This window comes from Eurypyga helias, unplaced genomic scaffold (assembly GCF_000690775.1).
Source record: "Eurypyga helias isolate BGI_N326 unplaced genomic scaffold, ASM69077v1 scaffold17898, whole genome shotgun sequence".
Taxonomy (NCBI): domain Eukaryota; kingdom Metazoa; phylum Chordata; class Aves; order Eurypygiformes; family Eurypygidae; genus Eurypyga; species Eurypyga helias.
The window spans coordinates 42,873-62,365 of NW_010266539.1; the positions used below are offsets into that span (position 1 = coordinate 42,873).

Sequence of the window (19,493 nt, forward strand, 5' to 3'; positions counted from 1 at the left end):
GCGAGATGAGACAGATCATGTGTCATGTATTTCCACTGAAGACAGCCAGGCAGCATCATATTTGACTTCAGAATAAATTCCCCTGTAGCAGTGCATGCTAGTAAGGCTTGATTTTATTAAATGTCATGCTAGAAAGTATTGCTTTGCTGTTTTTTTATGAAGCAACTACTGTTGCCATCCCATCTGTGCCTCAACCCTCATTAGCTTCTGCTCTCATTTTCAACAAAGATTAATCTATTTTGAGAAAAATCATGGCAAGAAATTATGCTTGTATAGCAAGGTCTTATTCTGCAAATTGTGAGAACTGTGAAGTTGTCCTTCTGTTTGCACTGAATCTAAGGTCACAATGTCAAAAAGAGACGATTAAAGTCTGCAAAAGGGCATATATTTGCAATTCTTGGTTTTGCTTGTGTAACTGAGTGGTTACATATACATGGTCAGAACTGGCCAAGAATATAGCCATTATATGATTCATACATACAGCTGTGGCAACTATATATCAAATTAGATCTAAATATGCACATACCCCATGTACAGCTGCATACAATCATTGAAAATATTTTTCTGCAACTGTCAGTGCAGTCCTTCTACAAACCATTCAGTTCTGTTTAAACAAAGAGGCACATTATCCATTTGTGCACCTTCAGCTTGCACTCACTCCAGACAACACTGACCTCACAGCTTCTGAATTCTTTCCTGTGTATAGCAAGGTAAGATATATCATGCCACTGGACAACTCTGTGGAACTTCCTCAGCCCTCGACTGCAGTCAGAATTTGCTGGGCTGCAGGATTTAGCTAAAGAAGCTAAAAGACAGAGTGCTGACTCAATATTCAGAGGTGAAGGTTCTCTTTCCAGCACTGGTTCAATCTGAGACATGTCACACTACATTGTTTTAGCTTTCCTCCTTCATAAAGCACTTTGGTACATACTTGTAAAAAAATATTATGCAAGACTTGGTTGTTATATTAACATAACAACTGAAAAACATGATACTAATACATGATATTGAGCTAGTTCATGTAGGGTTTTTATAATTTTTAATGACCACAGAGCATCCAGGTTAGTTTGGAGAACAAGATGCCGAGGACCACTTTACTGAAGAGCTTCTGTCTCAAGTGGCTTTATTGTTGCCATGATAAAATTTATTTGCTGAGCGCCAAAGTGCATCATAAAGGAAGAGAGCTGTTTTCCTTCTTAAATGGTCAAAACATAAGTTAAACCTGCCTACAGGCAGGCTCAGTGTACCCTGCAGCCACCATGGAATATTTTCAACAAATAAGACAAGCTTGCAATTTGAACCAGGAACATTTGGGGTTTTTTTTTCAGTTGGTTTTGCCAGTTTTGGCTTGGGAGATGCTTAACTGTCAAAGCTTTTCACTTTTAATGTTGACTAAATAATAAGTAGCACTGCCCTTCTCCCTTTGCCCTTCTGCCAAATCCAGGGGAAAACAAACAAACAAACACCCAAACAAAGGGGGGGGGGGGGGGGGGAAAAGGGAGGAAGCACTAACATCAGAGGAAACAAATCAAGGAAAAAAATACCAGGAGAGGGGAGGGGAGCTAGAGAGCCCTTTAGTGGGAACTGCAGTTCAACTCTGTTCACAATCCTTTCACTGTGCATTTAGGCACTCAAGTGTTATAAATACGAACATTCAAGACAGCACTGTAATAGATGCCAAAATTTAACTTCTAACTTGTGCCTTATCTTGTTTTATTTGAAAGTCATAACACATGCTACTAGGACAAATGCGGTGCATTACTGAGGATGGGTTAGACACAGCATGGCTGAGCTAGTCAAACTGTGGTGGGTTCTGTGGAGGCACATCTGCTAAGGAACTTAGCTGAATTTAGAAGAGCTCTGATGATGACTATGCCACTCCCAAACCCTCTCTTGCTCTGATCTACATGAGAAGTAGCTATTTTATAATCAAATCCATGTTACCAGCAGACTTTTAAATATTTTTTTAGGTTGTTTATATGTTGTTTAAGTAATACAATGTAAATGTATGCGTACATGCATACTGTATAGACATACTACACAGACAGACGCCCTATAGAGTATCTACTGACTTTGGGGAGAGTGGAGCATGCATGCATTGGTAGGGCATAAGCAGAAAGCCCAAAGCCAAAACCAAAGAAGAGCAAACAGGGGGAAATGAGTGGTCTATTTTTGCCCTGAAAATGCATCACCCTGATGCCACGCCGGATGCATCTGCAGAGCACAGTCTCATACCCTGCAAAAAACCTCTCCTTGCTGTTTGTGTAGCATGGAAGCTGCTGTTGAAAAGTTGAGGTCACTGAGCGGAAGTGGCTCGAGCCACCATGTGATGTTTCATTTTGCTTCTTGCCACCCAGACCTCTGTGCTGGGACAGCAGGCAGAGATGTTCCATTAGTTTCACATCATTTTGTGGCACTGACAGGCTCTGCTGTCATATGAAAGGTCGATGTTAACACCAGATCTGTGCACAATTGTTTTTAACAGCAGTACAGGTTTCATCCATATCAGGCATGGGCAAATGATCATATTTCTGTCAAATCAGCCAGAGCTGTGATACAGTTTATGCCAGCTCTGTGCTTTTATGCCAGATTGATGCCAACTGTGAGAAGACAGACAATGCTTGATATGGCATGCATGAAGTGCAAGTAGCACAGACAAATCATACCTGATCCACATTTTTTGAACACATTTGAGAGGGCTGAATGAATTTCTGCTTGATCTACACTTTTTATCATTGGGACCATGCTAGTTTTCATCTTGTACTAAATGCCCTAAAACTAGGTTTAGCAGCCCAAGACTTTCTAAACCAAGGCCTATTTGTTCCTGTCTGTATCTTATAAGGATTATCTACTGTGTGGAAGAGAGGCTGCATTAGGGAATCTGTGCTGCTGTATCTAATCCAATGCCATGCATAGATAGTGGAAATGTAGAACTCCTTCCATCCAGCACCCTGCTAACTGATAGTGCTACTTAAGTCTCCACCTTAGATCTCATAGCTATACAAATGTTGCAGTGATATTTAAGCATCCTCTATTTTTTAGTTACTCAGAGATCTCTAGCACACTGCTTTACTGTACATTTTACAAATATCTCTACTCCATTTCCTTAGTAAACAAAAGAAAGAACAAAACCATAAGATGTGTTTAATTTTCAGCTTTAAGCATTCTGGGTTTGGTGGTCCTATTGTGAATCACATGTTTTGGGTAACATACCCATGTGTTTTTGCAAATATGATCTCCAAGTGATCCCACCAGGAATGCACAAGGCACATAACTCTCATAACTCTGGAATAAATTGCTAGAACAGCACCTGGGCCATGTGGTCAGCATGTGAACAAAATCACCCAGCACCAGCACATGTCAAAGAAGTAAAGCCTAATGGATCAGGTGCCTGGAAGCAGGATATGAGCTATTTGGTATAAAATCTCCTCTTTAAACTCCTGGCGAGGTATTCTGTTTGCTGATTTATTGTGACAGGAATTCTTAGTCCTGCGCCCACACAAAAAGTCATCACAGCAAGTATCAGTTTCATTCCTCTGCAGGAAGATCACGGAGACAGACTAACACCTGCTCTGCTAATCATGGGCCATTTAGGTCAGGGTCAGGCTTCACTGATCAGCAGCTTGGGGAACTTGTGCGGCTTCATTAGCTCTGCCTGTTTCTGTGCATGAAGAAAAAAATCTGTGGTTTTCAGTGTTGTCAATCTGGTATCCTCAAATTTGCTTCCCTCAGCACTAAGGGACAAGCTGGGCAGGCTTCTAGCAAGTATGGAGCCACTGCATGCAACTGTGCCGAGAAAGGATGTCTCATTGATCAGTCTCCCTTATTTCCAAATAAACATTTTACAGCCACTATCTGAACTCATTACCCAAAGGCTTTACCGATAACCAGATGTCAGAATCATAATTTTTTGTTCTTTCAAGCTTTTCCCCAGCAGCTTTAAATAGAAGAATAAGTTTTCCACAGAGAAAGAATCTTCTATTAATAGCATTAGATAATTTCAGCACTTGAAAGAAAGAAATTAGTTGAGCTTTTTATGATTTTTTTTTAATACTTTTTAAAACATTTTAAGTTCTTTTATTGTGCAGGCAAGAGTGTCCGCCTTCAGAGTTTTAATTACTGGAGAAAAAAAAGAAAAATTCTCTCTCCGTTCAAAAAAACAAAAATAGTGAATGAGACTATGTGAAATAGCTTAAAATAAACATCTTCAAACAATCTGGTCCTATGTGTCAGTTCTTTCTCATGCTTTGATAATTTCATCTGTTGTTGAAACAGACTTACACAGATTGCATAGGAGGCCTGAAGATGATTGAAAGGACTTCTGCCTACCCAGTGCAGTGAATTGCCAGTAAGAGGTGATATTCTGAAGGGCAGTCTCAACAAATTTCCTCACTATATTTTCCCGTAACAGAGAAAGTTTGGCCAGTTACAATTCCATGACCTCACATTCTAAGGTCTCTCCTCATTCATTTAAGAAAATGATAGGAAAACAAGCCATGGGCTTCTCTGCCTTTTCCAAATAAACTTCATTATCCTCATGTAAAACACTAAGAGGATATTCCAAGTGGCAAAGAGCTTTATACACAGGTTCACTTAAAAGCAAAAACATAAAACATGTTTTGTTCCGTAGTTTCCACAGAAATTTCAGTCATTTATTGTAATGAATGGGCAATGTCCAAGGAACATATGGTATTTTCAGCTCTGCTCCACTACCCAACGTGGTAGATGAATCCTGAATAGTTGTAACGTCTAAATGCTTTCTCTGAGAAGAAAGGCTTTTCCTGCATAGTCTTGATTAAAGTCAGATTGTTATTGTCCAGAGGATGACTAAACTGTACTGAGCAGGAAGAGAAGGCTGCCTGCAGGATAGGTAGTCAGATCTGTACAAATGGTGAAATGATAGCAAAAACCAGAGTTGGGTGTAAAGTAGAATGTGTATACAGAAGAGGAAGGGTAGCCCAGTGAGAAAGGGAATAGTGTCTGATGGGGAGATGTAATTTGAGTGTGACAAGCTCCTTGTCTGACCTTATGTTCAAGAATTTATGACTGAAGCTCTATGTTAGAGGCAGATAAGCTCAAGCTAACATGACTGAAACAGGGCAGTATAAGGCACAATAATACATGCCTATAAATGCAACAGAGCTGACAGCACATTTGATATCAATATCTCTGTTAATGTTTCAAAACATTTTTTTACTGTTATGTTTGCTATATAAATCCATTTAACTTGGAAATTAATTTGACTTATGCTAGAGTAAGTTGACTTTTCCTTATTTTTCCTCTCTTATTGCACAAGATCCTTGACCTGTTTTCATATGGTCTGCTCAGTCTAGACATGAGCCAAAGTATGAGGGATCTGCTTATTCTAAATGAAGTTATGGGATTCAGAATGAAGAATGGTTTTCTGCTGTGAGCTTACCCTGTTGTTTCTAAATATAGTGTTATAGGTAGCTTCCAACAGAGATTTAGTTTGGATACAGCTTACACTGTATAAGAAGGAACAGGCCATGATGAACGTGTTAGCTTGGAATTGCATGGATCAGTGTGGCAAGCTCTGAACACCCAGTTCTCATAAAAGACTGTGGATTTCAGAGTTTCTTGGAACATCACAGGATGAAATCCAAATTATGCCTAGACCAGTGAAATTCAATACCATCATTACACAAAACAATCCACAAAGTCAACAGCAGTCTGAAATCTCTGCAAATGCTGAAGAACAATGGCATAATTTTCAAGACAGAGATATGGAAATCTTTAAGTATCTTAGTTTTCATTACACTCATAAGGGATTAGTTTTTGTAGCTAAGATATTGTCACGCCTCTATTAGTTCCCATGTAGGTTTCTGGCACAAAGAAGCTTTCAGGAGATTTTTGTGGCTTTTTAGTGGTATACCCCAAAACACACATAGGCGTCCTCATGAGGAAGCCGTTATAATATTGGGGGGAGGGGGTGGGGGTGTGTGTGTGAGGGTGTCTTGTTTCCAGCCCTCCATGACTCATGCAAGCAGCTGAGAACACAGTTAAAATATGAAATCTGAAAAGAAACTGTGAAGAGGGAGTAGTTATTCCACTTCTCTTTCTCTTGGAAGAACTAAAGAATACATAAATTTAGGTCAGACAGGGTAAAAATATTCCATGCTGTATTTCCTTCCATGCTATTTGGGCTTTGTGAGACTTAGAAAAAGAGGCCCAGGATATGGCTGAAACGAACAGGACTATTATTTACTTGTTTAATAAAAACCTCATGCGCTGAAATAGAAATTCAGTTCATATTCTATAGTGGTTTTAAAATTAAACTTTTGGCACAGATCTGCTTATCCCTTCTACATTAAAAAACTCTGCCCCCCCAAAAAAGTGAAGTAAATAAGAGGAAAAAGTCTAAATATTCTTGCTGATGAAAATCAAATGTTAGAAAAACATTCATTAGATTATTCCTTCTCAAAAACATGACCCAGTGAAAATCAAGAGTTGGAGACCAAAGAACTACCTGGGATTGTTAGTCTTAAAAATCATATTAATTTAAAACTTGTTGAAAGTGAAATTAACAAAACTTGTCTGTACAAACACAGAGCCTCCTGACATGCTTTTAATTTGGAAATGTTGGGGGTAGGGTTTTTAAAAATTTATTTATTTTGTTTAGGTGTTTTTTTTGAGTTTTCTACACCATTACATATAAATGAAGTTGGTAAATGTAGAACCATGGCAACCTCACCTGTTCTGACAAAATGTGAACAGGATTTTGATCAGCAATTTCTGTATGTATGTGAAACACTGTACAGAGAGAGTTTGTTATCCCAAGGCAGATTTAAACTGCTCCACATCTACTGGTCTGGCCCCAACCACTAAGATGCCTAGACAAAGCCACGGGAAAATTCATTAGTAGGAAAATCTTATGCAACTAGAGTTGCTACAGCCTCTCCTGTTACATCTGACCTAGGGTGAGCAGGACAATGCCTGACGCATTCGCCACATGGTGACACTGACGGAAACCTTCCAGGCACTTAAAGGCAGATGTGGGGAACCTTTACCAATGCTTCTATAGGCTTTAAAATGCCAGTGACGCTAGTAGACTTCTAAAATATCAAAAAAGCCATTTCTCAGCAGTTATCATTTACATTTTTGTTTAGCTCATGGTATTCTTTGTACCTACTTCAAATATGTTTGCATGCTACCTCCTTTCTCTGTTTATTTCACTTTAAGGCAGTTCCTTCCAGGATGGTGTAAGCACTGTAGTCACTGAACATCACACATGTACATAGTGTTGCCTAATGTTCCTAGAGATAGTAACCATCTGCAAACGTATGGTTGAGGCTTATTATGTGACCTTTGCAGTTGTTGTAAGCAATACAACCTAACTATCCCACAAAGTTGCTCCTGGAAAAACATTAATATCAAAATGGTATTTAAGACACTTCTCTCCCCTTCTTTCTAATGTAACCATTTCAAGAAATTATTATGATGCATTTTCTGACTTGATTTTAGTAACAATTGTCTAGTAACAATTGACTTTCAGTATCAGCAACTCAGGAATTTGCATGTGTGCTTAGGGGTTTTTGAATCCCATACTTTAGTAGGACAAATAATAATCTTTATCCTTCTTCTGGGAAGAAAATACAGGAATTCTTAGTTCATTTTTGGAAGGATGGTTGTTTAGTTTGGTTGGCATTTTTGTTTTAAAGAAGAACCGTGTTTCTTTTGCACTTTGTAAGCAAAGAGCTTGTTCTCGGTCAAGTTAGAGTCACAAGATCACACCACCTAACAAATGCATGCCAGAAGATGTTGAGTCCTCAGTGCCAGCTGTTCACAGACCCACTTCTAATGGGCTGCATTACATGGTAATGTCGACACAGCCAACATAGTACATTAGCAAAAGGAATAGCAGTTGCTCTCATAGTTGTTCTCCCTGCTTGGCTGCTGGGTGACAGATAGTTAATGGACAGAGATCGCAGCTCTCCTGCCAAATTCTCATTTTGTTGTTGCCACATGGGACACCATCTCTCTGTTCTTCTATTTCTTACACAGGGCAAGGATTACAACTCAGTAGTTTATTTTTCCTAGCTCCTATAACACAAGAAGAAAATGACCTAGGATGGTGTTATTCCAAGAGCTGCAGAGGAGACAGCTTTCTATATTTTGAGTAACTTCCATGTTCATTCCTTGCCCTGAATATCCTGCCATTACCATCAGGAATAGACTGTGGTCTTGTTTCAGACATACAGTGATAATCACTACAGTAAATTTGATAAGCAATTATTTCTCTTGGCCCTCAACCAGTAAATGATTTCATTTTAGAAGGCATATTGCTCTATTAGCACTTTAAAGATTGTTAACCACAGCCCATCAATTTGGAAGCAGAGTCTCAATTTTTAGGATACGGACCTCCCAGGAACTCATTTTAAAATGTATTCAGATCTTTACAGTCAAGCATGTTGCAGTTTCGTTAGATCAGTTCTTTAAAGCCCTTATCTGAGCTTTGAGATGGTGCCATGGGAAGGAGCAGGTAATGTTAACTTTAACACAAGATTTAACAGGTGAGAAGTGTCATTACCCATGGAACTTTATACTGTTGGACTGCTCTGTGTGTATGCACATACGTGCATGTCTTTTCAAGGATGCTGAGGACAATAGAGAGTTTGTGGTACCTTGCTGTCTTTTGAAGACTGCTGAGTATTTAGTAAAATTGCCTCTTTGGAAAGTACTAGTAGGCAGTGGGATAAGTGGATCTTTAAAAACCAATGCTTTCCTCGAAGTATTTCCTACATGTGTCTCATATTTACAGAATGTTATGTGCAGCAGACCAAGCTATCTCTAGAAAGTATTTAACCATTCATTCAGGTGATGTGACCTCCTAAGGAGGGTTTAATCACAATTTACATACCAACCAAAGGTAGAAATGACTGGCAGCTTTATAACAGTTTTACAAGGAGACAAATTGGATGCATAAACTTTAGACAAAAGTTGAATTTCATCACTGTGCCTGTTTTATATCTACCTTTCTCTGTAGCTGTTCTGGTTTATGTCATTTTTTTGTTAAGTGTTTCTTCTTCCAAATCTCTGTCCTATTCTGTATAGCAGGCCTGGAGTATGCACCAGAGACTGTTGACTAATGTGTATTTGTTGCCAATGGCTGTAAGGAAAGTGAAAGTGCAATGGAGCAGGAGTGATAAAGGGAAAAGAAAAAAAAAATCCTCTTGCATTTGACAAAGCAGAAAGAATGTTTTCTGTCTGCAGCAGTGGCATTGAACAGTGACAGAGCACTAAGAGAGAGCTGTGGTATGTTCAGGGGAAGAAGGAAATTATGCGTTAAATTACAAGGGTATAAAACTGCATAGGACGTGAGGATTTGATTATTTCTTAAATATGAAAGTTTGGGATGGATATAAACTGAGAGCTGTTGTATATCTGACAGACTCCCATAAACAGAAGAAACTCTAAACAGGTCAATTCTGGGGCATGAATCCCAGAAAAAAAGCAATGCATAGCTCCCTGTAAGCAAGCATGGTGCTCTTACACTCATGACTTCCCTCTAAATATAACAGTTCTCAGGGATAAGCTGCAGTGAAATGGATTTGAAGGTGCCTCTTGGAGACAGCACAGGGTGTGTTTCAGCCTGCAGACACCCTGAGGAAGCTATAAAAAACATTGTTTCAACAGGTTTGCAGCAAGGCTACAGCTAATTAAACAACTGCAGGTGATGAAACACTGGTCCTGCAGTGCAGACAACAGCTTTACTACTATGAGTGCATGGAAAGCCTAATTCAGGCCATTCCTGTACTTCCGAGGCTTGGCCTCCTTGTGTCCTGCAGAACAGCATCTCTCCAAGACGCTTGGGAAAACTGCCCGGCACTGGGAATTTGTAACGTGTGTGGTAGAAAACCCTTTGCAGATGCAGGATGGACAAGGCTTGGTGCACAGTTTGGACCTTGGCTCTCTGCAGAGGCAGCGCTCATTTGACTTTATTTGAATAGATTTTTTGTGAATCTCAGGACATGCTGCTCAGCCTCCTGTCTGAGCAAGCTCTCACTGGGTGAGAGGCATGCAAATGTCAAGTTTCCCCTCTCAAAATAAGATATTGTACAGGCTCAGGTAACAGATCTAACTATGATTATACAGCAATTCTTCGTTAATCTTATTTTCTTGCTGTTATTTAGTTCTTCCTTATCCCGGTAAAGCTTGTTGTGATTTCCTTTAAGCAAACACTAAAAAACTTATTTTGTTAATGAATTGCTAATGTCACACTGTGCAATGTAAATCACAGGAAGCGCTACTGGGACTTGACACAATGATCCAAAAGCATGAAGGGTTCCCAATTAATTTCTTTGCACCTTGGCTCATATGGCGGTAATGCGGTTAGGTGATATGCCAACTTCCCGAAGGAGCGTTTTCTGGAAGAAATCATAAATCTCAAGCATATAGAGTGTATTTTTATCTAAGAGATTTAGCTGGAGTTGCCACTTCCCTGGTCTCCTTCCTTTGATAAGTATAATCTGTTTCCCCATTCACTTCAGCTAAAGCTTGTTTTAAAATCCAAATAGTTTGAAGAAAGGCTCAGCATGACAGAATGGAAATTAACTTCCTTGGCAAGCAAAGCTCTCTTCTACCACCCACAAATTATGTTTTGGGTTTTTTTTCCCTCCTTCAATTAAAGAAAAATGTAAAAATCATAATTTAACATACTAAATAGGAGTGGAAATTATAGAACAAGCATACATGGCAAACATTTGAGTATGAAGTGACAATGGAAGCTCAGACTCCAGAGACCACACGAAGGGTAGAAAGGAAAGCACAGTAACTTGCATGTTCATGCAGGGAAGCATAAAAACTGCATCAGGATTCATACCACCTAGCTAAAAGAAAGCTGATACAGCCCCAGAACAGCCTGTACTCTGTTGCAACTGAACCTGGAGCTGTTTTGGGTATGGGACCCTATAGGGCTCTCTTGTCCTTTGTCATTCTGCCTATATCTTAGCATTTTCACCCTGCCTTCATGAATCTCCATGAGGATGAAGTGTGCAGAAATTTACTATGCCAGACTTTCCCCTCAAGGTAACTCAATGAATGACGTAGTTACCATGTGGATGAACCTGGCCCACTGTCCATCTGCTTCCTTACGGGATTAAAATGCATGAGAGAAAATTCAGGGTGGGAAATCATAAACATAAAGGATTACAAATTTGAGAACAGAGACATAAGAATTCAAGCCATTTTTAGCTACACTGTTGACCGTACAAAACCTAACAATATGGATAGGTAAATGTCTGAATTTGCACATCAATCACAATTTTCCCTACTTTGTTTCAATATTTTTCTGGTGTAACAAATATGATGTTTCAGAGCAACAATCTATGTCACGTCAGCTGCTGTGCATCCAAAATTAGCTTATGATTACATTCAATAATGTACTAAAAGTACCTTGCTTTTTCTAAATGACTAAACTGTTAGGAACTAGGTTTTCTGTTTCACAAAGGATTCTTTTTTTCCAGCCAAAAAAAGCCCCAAAAACTGAAACATTCACAGCTCCAAATACAAGCAAAGTCCTTCAACAATTAAATACATTTCAGGTTAATCAAAAGGTTTTTTTCTCATTTCTAATTTTAATTACTGATTTCTAAAAGTAGTTCAAAATGAGAAAAAACAAAATATGCCCAAAAAACTGAAATGGAAACTTTGAACTGGAACGTTCCACTGCAGTTTTCTTTCTAAGAGAGTCAAGTCTGCAGAAATGCAGGTGATAGAAAACATTTCTAGAACAAGGAAGAGCTCTATCACAGGAAACGTCTAACTAGTGCAATAAAAATGCTCTTCAGTTTGAATTCTTTCTTTGGTACATAACAGAAGTGCTCAAAAGCTCCTAGACACAGTCAATTTACCCCTATCCTTCCATCATTGTGATCAGTTCTTCCTCTTCTAGGATGCTAAACTAAGGAAAAAGGCATTTGTTCCTGAGGCAAATTCTCTTTCCCAGCACTCAGCATAGTCCTTACTCTGAAACCAAGACCACCTTTCTGCCTTCTTTCCCCTGCAGGTTTCTCTCAGTAGATAAAAAGGTACCCTCTGTGTAGAGCACCTTTTGTAGAGAAGGGCTGTTTCTTGGCTAACCTCACAAATATCTGGCTTGCATGACTCGAGACTGACCAGTAGCAGACATAACCCCTTTAAAAGCTCAGCTTTCCCTGTGACATCCTCCTTAACATCCTTTTTAGAGGCAGACACTAATTCTAAGAAGCACTGAAAGTTATTAGCAGTAAAGGCACCTCTATCCCAAAAGCTAAAAAGGTCATTTTGATTCCACTCACTGTCTCTGCCCTCTGGAGTGGACCAAAGGGAACCTTTTTTCCTTTTTTAACTCTGTATCTGAGTTGCAGAGACAGATGCAATGACAATAAAGGGGAGAACATGCAGAGCTGCATTACAAACCAATTCATCAGAAAACAGAGCACGCCTGCCTTACACATTTGCCTGCAGCTCTTGTCTGCTGTGTTATTTTTAAACTGCCTGCAGGTTGCAGATTTTCCAGCGGTCCTTCTCCTAACAGTGTACACAGAGGATTTAGCCAGCCACAACTGCCATTACCAAAAATTTAAGTTACCAAAAGTCCCAGCACATTAAAATTCAGCATCCTTCATCTTCCCATAAACTTCTTGCTGCAATTTGCGTACTCACGAAAGGGCATCCCATGTCTCTCACAGCCTGTCTCCTTGGCATGGCCAGTATAACTGTTCCCAACTGCCATACATCAGTCTGCAGCGTGCAGCCTGCAGTTCCTGTAATCAGCAGCCCAGGCATCAAGCTACAGACTCTTTGGGTCATCATGAAAAACTCAAGAAGATAGACCCAACTAACTGAACCCAACGCTCAATTTCACAACACTTATCACCCAGACATGATTGTCTCAGCACCAAAACCATCTGCTGTACAAATGAAGGCTGTGTGCAGGCACAGGGTACCCTTCCATCACACATCCAGGACACACACTGCACAGTACTTTCTCTGCCCCACTTCTGTAGGAGTCTGGATGGGACAGAGTCAGAACTTGACATCTGTAAATAGGAATGTTGTTATGTACAGAAAAATTGCATGATACATGCACAATTCCTATAAAGAAGGGACTAGCAGGAAGAGTATTGTACTTATGTCACCACAATACTTTGAAGAAGAAAACAATCGAGCATTTTTCAGAAACACTGACCACCACAACTGCTGCTGATGTAAACAGAGGCTGCAGATGCTCATACTTTCTGAGGGGTCAGACCCTGCAGCCAAATGTAATGAATATTATGATTTGTTTCATTCTTCTCTGTTGCCTGGTTTATTCTGCAGCCCAGAGCAGTACTGCAGAGCTATACCTGTCAGGTCAGAACCTCTCCCCTCATCTGATTTGCCATGTCTCTGACAGGAAGCCATTCACACTCCTGAGCAGTGTTAGCAGCTCTTGAACTGAACCCAGCTAGCACTGTAAGAAGCACTTGCCCAGCATCAGCAGTAGGGGCACAGCCACATTCATTTCCACCCCTTTGACACACACAGGGCAGATTACAACTTTGTGGTGTATGAGGGGCTAGTTTTGGATCTGGAATTCTGGCACAGAAGCCTTTACCCTCAATAGGGTACAGCAGGGACTTGAAAGTAATTTCTATACAACCAGCCTACCAGCTTCAGTCAGAGCAAAATGCTCTGGCCCTGCAAGGCTGAGAACTATCACCTTGTGGGACAGTGTGGGACCAATTGGTCTGTCTCAGCAGTGATGGCCAAGCAGGGCCTGGCCTCTCTGTGTTGGGCAGGGTTAGGTTGCCGTGCTGTGGGTTAAGCTTGTGCTCGCTTGATCCCACATAACAACTGTCCCTCATCCTTCCACATTACACAGCTAGTTAAGCTCATTTCCCCTTGCTGATATGGAGTCTTGATTTGGCTCTCGGCTGTTTATATTTTGCAGCCATCCTCTATGTAAATGCACGGCCTGGCCCCAGGCTATCAGGCTCTAGGAGCGACCACATTACTCCACAGAACAGTTAGCATAATTAAAATATTGACTGCAGATTAAGAAAAAGTGCTGAATATTTCACAGAGTGGTTGGAGGGTTGGCAAGCCTTGGCAGCTTGTTGGCTGCAGGAACTGGCTGATATTTAGGTGTGCCTTCTCCTTCAGTATTCATTGCTGTACGTGGGAACTGCTTTTTGTGCTGTCAACTTCTTATCTCCCAAGCAGCCAACCCACAACCAAGAAAAAACTGAACTGACTGGAAATGAGGAGCTCCAAGGGCTTTCTTGTGATTCTTACTGCCAGTGAGACAATTTCCTTGTTGTTTATGACTTCAGGACATCTGTCTTACTGTATCTCTATCTATTTTTATTTGTGTCCATCTCTCCAAATGCAGAGTGTAGGAACTGCATATGGTGAGAATGTACCAGGTGATAAAACCATTTGCTTAAGGACTGTCTGTACCATATGAGAAGCATTAATAAAGTTAAAAAGCCCACAAAAACCTCTACTGGAACATTTGTTTTACCTACTATTCCTTCTTTGACATTTGATTTCTATCTGTATTTCATCTTTAAGCAAAATCTAAGGCATAAAATCCTTACATTTCCACAACCAAGAGGGCAGAAGGGTATGAAAGAAATCCAATTGACAGGGCTGGTAGAAACTACAGAAGCACTGATCACCACAGGGCACTTAGGACAATATCTCTCCATTCTCTTTCTTAGAGGAATATCTGGGATAATAAACATTACTAGGGACACACACGTTTGGGCTTGAGTGACTTCCTGGTTCTGTTTGCATCCACTGCTATCTGGCAAAAAAGGCAAAATGATCTCATGCTACCAGTGTTTAAGAAAACATGTGGATGATGCCTAAACCACTCTGCAGACACCTACATCCTGAATGAAATGTAGTAGGATCAGTAACTTGCCAAGGTACTGCTTTAAATCAGCTTCTTATTTAATCTTCACTTACATGCTTGAGAAACTCCTGTGATGGTAGGAAGTCTTTGAGCACCAGTGCAGTCTCCACTGGTCTCCAGGCATGGCTAAGCCTAGGCTTTCTTACTCCACTCTAGCTTCCAGGGACAAGGGTCTGATTTACAATCTGATCTACAGTTCTTTTGAGATGAGTTAGTTTTGTGAACATTTCCATTCCCACTGAGGGGATGTCACAAGAAATGGCCAAATATGATTTTCTGAGGTTTCTATTACAGCTTTAAAGTAATCATAATAGCAAATTAAGAGCAGATCTACTCTGCCATTTTCCATTCTTATTGCCATCTCTATAATCACGAGCAGCTCTACTTCTTCAAGGTTTATTTCTGCGATACTTCTCATTTTTGAATATGCAATTAGGAAAGGAGCCTGCTCTCTTGGCACTCTGGCCGTGGTCTGTAGGCTACTGCTGTCCTGTGCTAGGCTCATTGCTAGTTTCTGCTCTCAGTATTGACCCTCAGTCTGTAAATCATAAATACCACCTTGGGTACACACCATTCTTTCAAAGGCAAAAATATATCTTAAAGTACATCTTCTAAATTAAACTCCAAGAAAAACTCTGTGGAATGAGAGAAAAGATATTCCAAAGTCAGTATACAGAAAGAGAAATTCACGGTGCATGCACAATGGGTTGGGGGGTGGCCAAGTTTTTAGTTTGTCTCCACTGAATGATTCATCTCTATTACCAGTATTTTCAAAATTAAATGGAAGAGGAGGAATGTCTTCATTCCCCTGATGAGTTTAATAATCTTCCAAAAATTGTTTCCTGTTTACTTGGAAATCCCCACCTCCACACTGTGATTTAAGCATTTTCACCCTGTTAACTTAAAAACAAAGCCTAGAAGATATTGTATATTTTTTTTTATCTTGCAGTCATAAAGCAATTTATGATAAATGTTGTTGTTCAAAGTGAAATTGCTTGGAAATGTGCATATGTTCATAGCTCCACATTGCTCATTTAAAATCATAACTGATTGTTGAAAAAAACCACAGATTATCATTCAGGTTTTATTCATGTAACATGTCTGAGGACTGACGGCAGCTTCTAACAATCACTGTATTGGTGCTCAAATACAAAGCTCAGTATAGCCATCAATAACCCCATTTATGGAACTGTGCTACTTTCTTTCATGGTACTGGGTAATACAGAACAGTGAATAGTCAGTATGTATTGTTTCGTGCCAGACTTGTCTATTAGCAAAACCTACAGTGTATTTTCAAGAAAAAATATTAAAAATACCTAAATCGCTTTTCCAGCTTAAGTATTATCTTTGAATTCCTGTGGCTTGGCTGGACAAAAGGAAAAGAATTTTCCCTTTAGCTTCCTCAAGGAATAAATGTGCACAATAGTTCTAGGATTTTACTTACGTAGCATATATCAAACAAACTGTTCTTACATAAAGATCTGCATTAGGTCACACAAGTCAGTGTGTTCTGTGTTAGCTTATGTGAAAAGAGTTCATTTAAAAGGCAGCAATATCCTGTGGCCTAAGAACAGAAGTGGAAGCTGGGAATTCAGAAGGGACCTGAGCTTTCTCACACTTCCTCTCAGCTTTTTATAGAAGTCTAAATTTTTCTAAATGAACATTACATTTATGTGATTAACTGGAGGCCGCATGGGCCTGATATACAGATGTGTTAAATTTCTACTGCTCCTACTACAGCTGTTGGGAGCTCTCAGCTCCCCATGTTTCAGAAGGCTGTAATACAATTACACACAGCCCTTGGGAGGGAGAGTAACACCATTACCTCGGTGAGTATCAGGAATGGACAAAGGTAGGAAAGCAATGGAATAAAGCATAGGATGTACAACTACAGCACATCCCCCACTCTATGGGCCTAATAACCTCGATTAATCCCTGAGGGACAGCAGCAGTGGAGATACTGTACTATTTGGCATCCAGACAGGTACTATGCAAGACCAGAATCAGGAGAGCAGCTGGCAGGAACCATGGGGCTGGTACAGCAAGGCTGAATGGCTCTGGCTGGCGTCCCTCAGCCTGGCTGTAGGCTCCAGCAGTGCAGAGACTTTCTTTCCAAGTCTTCCGCTGGTGACTAGATGGAGTGCTTGTTAGCTGGTGAGCCTCCATTTGCCTCCCCTCTTAAATCTGTGCTTTTTGTCTAACAGCTGGCTTTCCTCTCTCCCCTTCTTAGATGAGATGGAGCAGTCCCCTGCAATGCGTTCTGACTACTTGGTCTCAGGGATTCGAACTCCACCAGTGAGGAGGAACAGCAAACTGGCAACACTGGGCAGGATCTTCAAACCATGGAAGTGGCGGAAAAAGAAAAATGAGAAGCTAAAGCAGACTTCTGCAGGTAGGATGAGAATAAGAGGATGCTGCACAGGGCACAGCTTAACTTGGGCAAAATTTGCTTACATCATAGGAAATTTTAATGGTGACCTCATCTAAACCTAATTCAGAGATTTAAGTGTGTTACAGGTTAATAATATTTAAGGCTAGAAACAGCCCATATAGGTTGACTTCCTATATACTGCAATATTTACACTTAGAAGAAAAGGTAAAATATGAAAGAAGCTTCGACACAGACTGCTTTTCATGGGCTGTCCCTTCTCCAAAATAAGCTACATTTATGGCCCCAAGTATCATCACCCCTTTTATTTGGGGTGAAGATTATATAGGTCACAGTAACGTTATGAAAACTGACAGGAGGGAGCTACAACACGTAAAATGCCTTCCCTCAAGCAGCTGCCTCTGCGGTGAAGGAGCCCAGCACACAGCACTGCATGCTCTCACTAGTCTCCAGGGATGTCCCAGGAGATCAGTAAGGAATCAAACTCACTTGCCTTTTCCTAAGATAGGATGGTGCAATTCCTTCCTCTTGCCCCAATATCCTGTGGAGGGTCACAGTAAAGGTTGCCACTTCCTGAGTCAGCTCCTACATGCCATATTAAACAGCATGAAGGCTCTAATATCCCAAATACTCTGCATGAAGTGTGATCAGACAGTAGGTTAGATCATAAATCTCAGCTCTACATGTCAGTGATTTTACAGCTGTTTTAACAAAGGAAAAGGCACAAACTGGCTAACCAGTCCATGCTCCCCAAAACAAAATCCTTGGAGTTCTTTCCGAGCACACAGTAGTTGAGACTAGAGAGAATTTCCACAATGCATCTTTCTCACTCCATTCTATAAATAGCCTGTTAACTGGTGCTGTGTTATGCTACTACTTTGTGCAGTGCTGGAGAAGAAGATGACAGCACGACAAGGTCGGGATGAACTCATTAAGAAAGGCCTTCTGGAGATGATGGAACAAGGTAAATAAAAATTCTTAATCTTTTTTATCAAAGTCTTTTTCAGTACAATAGGAAACACATAATTGCAAAAGAAGAAACCTAAAAATCAAATGAATATTCATAGAATCATAGAATGGCTTGCGTTGCAAGGGACCTTAAAGATCATCTAGTTCCAAGCCCCCTGCCATGGGCAGGGACACCTTCCACTAGACCAGGTTGCTCAAAGCCTTGTCCAGCCTGGCCTTGAAGATGGCCAGGGATTATGGCTAGGGCTAAGGAAAAGGAAAAACCTTCAATAAAAAGGAAAACCTTCAAAGAGGAAAATTCAATATGCGAATTGAGCACGTCTTTCTTCAAATTCCTCCCTGCTGCAATCAATCCATGCAGTTTAATTTTTGATGTTTTACCGTCTTGAATGCAACCCCATCTTCATTCAATTTATACATGGTGCAAATCTGAGTTGGTACCTATGTTTTATGCAATTGTTCTAAACCTAGCTAAATCCTACTGCCAAGAAAGCCAGCTAAAACTGGTATGAATATAAACTTACACATACAGACACATTCAGCTAACATGTACAACCCATAAATTCAAATCTCATAAGATGCTACTAATCTGATATTTTCAGCTGTCTTTCCAGTAAACCAAGTTTGTGACAAAACATAGCACCATTCTTCCTGCTTTTTATTCACATGGAGAAGTGAAGGTTTTGGTAGGGTCATTTTAAAGCTTTCCTGAGTACAAACCAGGTTAGAAAGATGATAAAATGTCAGAAACATGCACAAAGGACTGTGGTTCTATATATCCCCGCCCCAAAGCCCTGGCTGATGCTCAAGGGAGACAGAGATCTGGGTGAACATTCTGCGAGATCAAGTGAGCCCCCAATACTATGGACAACATGCCAGCTGCCACTTCCACTTAAACAGAGATTAAAAGAAGACATCCATCTTTACATTGAAAACTTTATAGCAGAAAGTACTGTCATGAAGAAAGATTGGCCTTTTGAATTTGACCAATCTGATAGATAGAAATTACATTCTTTAAAACTAATAATTGAGTTTCTTTGTATAAAACAAATGCCGTGCCTATAAATAGCTTGTGGGACAATACTCAGTGATGCTGTGCTGGAGAGTAACTGAGCAACAGAAGAGTCAGCAAAAGAGCATTTTAAACAGGGTTTTTTTTCATTGCAGTAAAGCAATTTTCATATTATTTTATTGGATGTATTTTAATATGAGTTTCATGTTCAAGTTAAAAAA

The 19,493-nt window shown here is 40.1% G+C and overlaps 1 protein-coding gene across 1 annotated transcript in view; it reads left to right on the plus strand.

Moving 5' to 3' along the window:
• Positions 1-17,137: 17,137 nt before the first annotated feature.
• PHACTR3 (phosphatase and actin regulator 3) overlaps positions 17,138-19,493 on the plus strand; it is a 51,957-nt gene continuing 49,601 nt past the window's right edge. The window contains exons 1-2 of the mRNA XM_010157143.1: positions 17,138-17,294; positions 18,178-18,255. Coding sequence (XP_010155445.1) covers positions 17,138-17,294; positions 18,178-18,255 — 235 coding nt within the window. The remainder of the gene's footprint in view (positions 17,295-18,177; positions 18,256-19,493) is intronic.